This window comes from Otolemur garnettii, unplaced genomic scaffold (genome assembly GCF_000181295.1).
Source record: "Otolemur garnettii isolate 467f Iridium unplaced genomic scaffold, OtoGar3 scaffold00029, whole genome shotgun sequence".
In the NCBI taxonomy this organism is placed as follows: domain Eukaryota; kingdom Metazoa; phylum Chordata; class Mammalia; order Primates; family Galagidae; genus Otolemur; species Otolemur garnettii.
This window is the reverse complement of record NW_003852424.1, coordinates 16,717,562-16,724,944: the sequence shown is the minus strand read 5'-3', so window position 1 is coordinate 16,724,944 and position 7,383 is coordinate 16,717,562. Positions and strand designations below refer to the sequence as shown.

At 51.0% G+C, this 7,383-nt stretch overlaps 1 protein-coding gene across 1 annotated transcript in view; it reads right to left on the bottom strand.

The window, feature by feature from the left end:
* The window catches only part of PIAS4 (protein inhibitor of activated STAT 4), a 33,119-nt gene that overhangs the window by 8,111 nt on the left and 17,625 nt on the right, over positions 1 to 7,383 (bottom strand). Inside the window, exons 3-7 of the mRNA XM_003788748.3 lie at positions 3,449 to 3,533; positions 2,208 to 2,249; positions 1,764 to 1,854; positions 1,539 to 1,667; positions 1,358 to 1,463 (exon numbers count right to left, since the gene is read on the bottom strand). Coding sequence (XP_003788796.1) covers positions 1,358 to 1,463; positions 1,539 to 1,667; positions 1,764 to 1,854; positions 2,208 to 2,249; positions 3,449 to 3,533 — 453 coding nt within the window. The remainder of the gene's footprint in view (positions 1 to 1,357; positions 1,464 to 1,538; positions 1,668 to 1,763; positions 1,855 to 2,207; positions 2,250 to 3,448; positions 3,534 to 7,383) is intronic.

Below are 7,383 nucleotides of genomic sequence, written 5' to 3'. Positions count from 1 at the left end.
CCTGGCTTTTTTTTTTTTTTTTTTGAGACAGGGTCTCACTAGGTTGCCCTTGGTACAGTATTGTGGCGTCACAGCTGACAGCAACCTCTAACTCTTGGGCTTAAGCGATTCTCTTGCCTCAGCCTCCCAAGTAGCTAGGACTACAGGTGCCCACCACAATGCCTGGCTATTTTGTTTTGTTGCAGTTGTTGTTTTAGCTGGCCGAGGATGGGTTTGAACCCACCAGCCTTGGTGTATGTGGCTGGCGCCCTACCCACTGAGCTATGGGCATGCCTGGCTTTTTTTTTTTTTTTGGCTGGGGCTGGGTTTGAACCCACCACCTCCAGTATATGGGGCTGGCGCCCTACTCCTTTGAACTACAGGCACCGACCATGCCTGGCTCTTTTTTAGAGACAGGGTCTTGCTCTTGCTCAGGCTAGTCTTGAACCTGTGAGCTCAACACCAGCCTGAGCCAGAGCCAGACCTCAACCTTGTCTCTAAAAAAAAAATATTGTGGCAGGCACCTGTAGTCCCAGCTACTCAGGAGGCTGAAGCAAGAGAATTGCTTAAGCCCAGAATTTGAGGTTGCTGTGAACTATGACGCCATAGTATTCTACTGAGGGTGACAAAATGAGGCTGTCTCAAAACCAAAAAAAAATTTTTTTTTTGGTTGTCACAAGTACGAGACATAAAACACAGCTTTACCATTTACAGTCAGACTTTTACTGCCTCAGTGAGCATATCTGCTGGTGGCACCCTCTGACCCCTGCTGTGCTGCAGCCAAAAGGGTCTGCTCAGAGCCAGGCTTACCTTGGGTCCCACCACTACCTACAACTCTTCCCAGGCTCTGCACTGCTCTCATAGTGAGGCCCCAATTCCTCAGTGGCTCAGATGCCTGAGGGCTTATAGCCTAGGATGCTCCTGGCTGGCCTGTTGGGTTCAACTGTGCCTGGGGTCCTCTGTCTGGGGCCGAGCTCCCCCTCTTCCTGCAGCAATTTCTTGAGACCTCTCTGACCTCCCTGGTGCCAGACCCCGAGGGTAACAAGTGGTTGGTTCCCAGTCTCCCAGGACCCTGTGGGGCATATGACACATCAGAAGCTTTTTGGGGGGGGCTGGGGCTGAGCCTGTACCTCCCACCCAGCAAAGGAAAGGTCCCTGGTAACAGAACTGGCACTGCCTCCAAGGGTGAAGATCGGCAGGTACCCCTATACTCAAGTGCCCCTTCTTACCCAGCACCCCCTGCACCTCCCACTCCTGCCCACCAGCCCTCCTACACACATTCCCTGATCGTGTACTGTACACCACACCTTTCTGCCTACCCAGCGCTCTTCCTGCAACCTTCTCATTCACCCAGCACCCCCCACAAACCTCCACTCACCCAGCGCCTTGCAAAGCTCCGGGTGTTTCACCCCGATGGTCTTCAACCTTTGCAGTAGCTCTGACGAGGTCAGCTGCCGCACCAGGTACAGGGCCACTGAGTAACTCTGGGGGCAGAGGACTCCAGGTGAGGCCTGGGTGGGGCCAGGCAAAAAAGGGTAAGGCAGCAGTGGCTCACTCACCTTGCCGTAGTTCCCCCAGGTAACGGTGATACGGTTGGTGGCAGAGGACAGGTACATGAGGTGGGTAAGGTTGATGGGGCGGCATGGTCTCTTGGGCTCCACTCCAGGCTTGTTCGAGGGGTAGTAGCCCTATAAATACATAGGCCAGGTGTCCTTCAGTTCCGTCCCTTCCTCCACAGGCCCCACCTGTCCCTGAAGCAGATCTTGGGGGTGGCTGTAACTCACCGGGACCGAGCAGTAGCTGTGGTTGACTTTCACAGCAATGTTGGGTGGGTACTGGTCTTCCTGGGGGCAGCTGGTATCTGAGTAACAGATTCTGCAACAAGAGGGGCTGTGGGGCCTCTGGCGGGGTGCAGGGGTCTTTGCAATGCTTCCAGGGAGGACACTCATGGGGGCTGAACAGCAGGCCTAGGTGAAGGTGGAATCTGGCTAAACCATGCCAAGGGGTCATGCAGTGTCTGGCCTGAGTGACTGAGGGAATGGCAGTGTGTCCCTGATAAGGGTAGATAACAGGGAGAGAGAAGCCAAGCTCTGTCTCTTCCTGAGAGTTTGAGGGGCCTGGGCCACGATGCATTTGGGACAGGATGTAGAAAGGCTATGGCTACCCAGGTGGGAGAGGCAATGGCGACTGAGGGCCCACACTGGGGTTGTGGGCACACCTGTGCATACCTCAGGACGACCTGCACAGCTTTCACTCCAGGCTGCAGTTCTCTGTGGGCATCAAGTAAACCAAAAGGGAGGAAAGGACAGGTCAATGAGGGGCACCCCTAGTACACCACACCCACCCATCAGACCAGTGGGGCAGGGACCTTGCCTGGGCAGGGCTGCCCCCACCTCCAGCTGGGATACTGAGGCGCAGGCCCTGGGGAGACAGGGACATCTGTGGGGTCACTGCGGAGGGCTGCCTCCCTGGGAACGCAAGAGAATCAACCGCAAAGCCCCTGTAATAAGAGGAGACAGCAGGGGCTGCCCACTCCCCTGATGGAATCACAGACAAGCACACCAGAATCACTGGCCAATGGGCAGCAGCAGGAAAATCGCCCAAAACACCTAAGGATAAACTTAAACAAGAAATTCACCCAAGAGAAATGAGAAGTTATGTATAACTAAGACTTGTGTGTGAATATTCATGGCAGCATGATTAGTACCAGTTACAAAGTAGAAATAGTACAAGTGTCTACCACAGACCAAGAGATAATCAAAACAGGGTCCATCCATGCACTGGAATATCACTCAGTCATGAAAAAGAAAAAACTTTGACGAAGGCTACGGAGTGGATAGACCTTGAAAACATCATGCTCAGTGAGAGATGATAGCCAGACACAGGAGGACACACAGTGTGTGATTCCATGTATATGAAAGGTCCAGAACAGGCAGATCTGCAAAGGCAGGAGGACTTGTGGCTTCAGAGATTGAGTGAGGGAATAAACAGTACTATGGCCATGGCCAGATTCCCAGACCCTCATCCATCCTCACCTCACCTCACCCCCAGCTCAGCCATCCTCACCTGGGGGTGATTCTGCCCCCAGGAAACACTTGGAGATGTCTGGAGACATCTGTAATTATCAAAATGAGGACAGGGAATTCCTGCCATGGGTGGATAGAGGCAGAGACATTGTTCAGCACCTGCAGTGCCCCACCGCAGAGAGCTGGTTCCAATGACCATAATACCTGGAGGTATGGGGGTCGCCCAGTATAGCCACTGAGGGCTCTGGGGCTTAAAGGCAGTGAGCATGTGTTGAGCAGAAGGCACTGCAAACCCAGGACAGGGATTTCTAAAACAACCCTGCTGCTATGGACCCCAGTTCTGGAGCAAGCCCGACCAGGACCTGTAGTGGCTATGGCTGGAGGTTCTCCTGAGCCAGCCAAGGCCTTGGGGTAGTCAGCAGAGAATTGGGGCTCTGGCACACCTGGAGTTTCGGATCAGCTCCACCTGTCTGGGCGTCAGGGCAAAGATGCATGGGCTCTCCTGAAGCTTCTCGTTACTCTGTGGGACTAAAGAACACATGGGTCAGCGCAAATGTTGGGCCCCAGCAAGCCACCCCCCCAACTCCAGCCCAGCCACTTCCACAGGCCTGCTCTTCTTCAGACCAGGAAACAGAAGTAGGAAGCTGGCTGCACAGAGCAGGGCCACTCAACCCAGCCTGTGGTTTGGGAAACACTCAGTTCCCCTGCCCATGCCCCTCAATGGGACCACTCATAGAGCAGGGCGGCCCTTACTCACAACCTGCTGGAGTTCAGTTGTCTATTTGGGAACATGGAAAACTGCTAGGCTTGGGGAGGAGAGCCATGCCTTGGTGGCAGGGCACAAATTGGCCTGGGCCCTTGCTCTCTGCATGCCCTCAGGCTAGCCCTGACACCTGAACAGTGGTCTAGCTGAGAGTACTCACAAGCCAGCAAAGTAAGGAAGTAAAGCTCCAAGTGCACAAAAACTAGAGTCCAAGCTTGGTGCCTGAACTCAGTGAGTAGGGCATTGACCACATACACCGAAGCTGGTGGGTCTGAGCCCAGCCCAGGCCTGTCAAGCAACAATAACAACTGCAACCAAAAAATAGCTAGGCATGTGGCAGATGCCTGTAGTCCCAGCTACTTGGGAGGCTGAGGCAAGAGAATCTCTTAAGCCCAAGAGTTTGAGGTTGCTGTGAGCTGTGACACCATAACACTCTACTGAGGGCGACACAGTGAGACTCTGTCTCAAAACAAAACAAAAAAAACTAGAGTCCAGAAGAGGTCAGCTTATAGCAGGGATGTGACAGGAGTATCAGAAGCCAGGGAGATGCAAACACGATCCCTCCCTCAGCATCATAAAGTACCTATCTATGTTCTGCAAAGGGACAAAAGCCACTGTGATTCCAAGTCTGGGCCTGACTCTCAATTATAACTGGACTGAGAAGCACAGAGACAGTTAGAAAAAACCAAAAGACAAACTACTTCTGCGGGATATAGCCAAAGCAGTCCTCAGAAAGAAGGTTATAGCTGTTAGGCTGGGCACGGTGGCTCATGCCTGTAATCCGAGCACTCTGGGAGGCCAAAGAGGGTGGATCCCTTGAGCTCAGGAGCTCAAGACAGTCTGAGCAAGAGTGCAACTCTGTTTCTACTAGAAATAGAAAGAACTAGCTGGCATAGTGGCACATGCCCATAAAACCAGTTACCTGGGAGGCGAGGCAGGAAGGTCACTTAAAGTTGCTGTGAGCTATAGAACAACAGAATAAAACCATTGAATAAAACTAGAATAAAACTAGGGTGACAGACTAAAACCATCTCAAAAAAAAAAAAAAAATAGGGGGCTCAGCACTTGTGGCTCAAGTGGCTAAGGCACCAGATACATATACCTGAGCTGGCGGGTTTGAATCCAGCCCAGGCCCGCCAAGCAACAATGACGGCTGCAACCAAAGCATAGCTGGGCGTTGTGGCAGGTACCTGTAGTCCCAGCTACTTGGGAGGCAGAGGAAGGAGAATCTCTTGGGCTCAAGAGTTGGAAGTTGCTGTGAGCTGTGATGCTATAGCACTCTACCCAGGGTGACAGCTTGAGGCTCTATCTCAAAGAAAAAAAAAAGGTCATGGCTTTAAATGCTTAATATTAAAAAAAAAAAAGGAGGCAGCGCCTGTGGCTCAAAGGAGTAGGGCGCTGGCCCCATATGCCAGAGGTGGCGGGTTCAAACCCAGCTCTGACCAAAAACTGTTTAAAATGACTGACTGGCCAAGTGCGGTGCCTCATGCCTACAATCTTAACACTTTGGGAGGATGAGGCAGGAGGATTCCTGGAGACCATATGTTTGAGACCAGCTTGAGCAAGAGCAAGATCCAATCTCTACCACAAAAGAGAAACAGGGCGGCGCCTGTGGCTCAGTGAGTAGGACACCGGCCCCATATACTGAGGGTGGCCGGTTCAAACCTGACCCTGGCCAAACTGCAACACAACATAACATAGCCGGGTGTTGTGGTGTGCACCTGTAGTCCCAGCTACTCGGGAGGCTGAGGCAAGAGAATCTCCTAAGCCCAAGAGCTGGAAGTTGCTGTGAGGAACACCACGGCACTCTACTGAGGGCGACAGAGTGAGACTCTGTCTTAAAAAAAAACAACATAGGGCTGGATGCAGTGGTTCACACCCATAATCCTAGTGCTTGGGAGGCCGATGTGGATGGACTACCGGATCTCACAGGTTGGAGACCAGCCTGAGCCACAGTGAGACCTCCTCTCTCAAAATAGCCAGGTGTTGTGGTGGGCGCCTAGAGTCCCAGCTACCTGGGAGGCTGAGGCAAGAGAATGACTTCAGCCCAGGAGTTTGAGGTTGCTGTGAGCTATGATGCCATGGCACTCTACCAAGGGTGACAAAGTGAGACTCTGTCTCAAAAAAATAAAACAAAAAAACAAACCCTGGCTTGGCGCCCATAGCACAGTGGTTATGGCGCTGGCCACATGCACTGAGGCTGGTGGGTTTGAACCCAGCCCAGGCCAGCTAAACAGTAACAACTGCAACCAAAAAGGGGAAAAAAAGTGTTTATTTTCAGTTTCTTCATCGACAAGACAAGAAAAAAGTTAAAAAAAAAAAAAAGGCAATAACAAAACATTTAGGGAAGGAACCTTATAACCTTTCATAAACTCATTCAGAAAATTGGAAGGTAGGAACACTTCTTAACTCATTTTATGAAGTCATAATAATCCCGATACCAAACTCCAACAAAGATGCATCAAGAAAGGAAAATTGCAGATAAATATCCCTCATGAACACAGATGTAAAAAGTCCTTAATGAAATGTTAGCAAATATTTCAGGCCTCTGGGATCTAACTGAAGAATGCAAGATGGTTTAGAATCTCTAACATGTCCACCGGAATGGCTAAAGTTAAAAGACTGACAACTCAGCTCGGTGCCTGTGGCTCAAGTGGCTAAGGCAATAGTCACATACACCTGAGGGGGCGGGTTCGAATCCAGCCCAGGCCCACCAAACAACAATGATGGCTGCAACCAAAAAACAGCCGGGTGTCGTGGTGGGAACCTGTAGTCCCAGCTACTTGGGAGGCAGAGGCAGGAGAACTGCTTGAGCCCAGGAGTTGGAGGTTGCTGTGAGCTGTGATGCCATAGCACTCTACTCAGGGTGACAGCTTGAGGCTCTGTCTCAAAAAAAAAAAGACTGACAACTCAGCTCAGGACCTATAACACAGCTGTTACAGCAACAGCCATGTACACCGATGCTGGCAGGTTCGAACCCAGCCTGAGCCAGCTAAACAACAACTGCAACAAAAAATTGCCAGGTGTTGTGGTGGGCGCCTATAGTCGCAGTTACTGGGAGGCTGAGGCAAGAGAACTGCTTAAGCCCAAGAGTTTGAGGTTGTTATGAGCTGTGACACCATGGCACTCTACCAAGGGCAACACAGTGACACTCTGTCTCAAAAAAAAAAAAAGACTGACAACTCCAAGAGTTGGTGGGGATGTACAGCAATTAGCAGTTATAAAATGGTACAAACATTTTGGGAAAGTGCCCTCATAAAGTTAAACCTACACCTACCCTATAACCTTGTGATCCTATTCTAGGTTATTTTCCCCTAAGTAAATGGAAAAATGTCTACAAAGACTTGTACAAGAATGTTCATGGCAAATTTATTCCTAATAGCCCTAAACTACTAACCAATAGTTAATAACCCAAGTGTCCTTCCATAGAAGAAAGTAGAAACAAGCTCTGGAACAGTCACATGATAGAGCACTACCATAAGGCAAAGCCGCAACACAGACCTCAAAAACATTATGCCGGCTCGGCGCCTGTGGCTCAAGCAGCTAAGGCGCCAGCCACATACACCTAAGGTGGCGGGTTGGAATCCCCAGCCCGGGCCCGCCAAACAACAATGA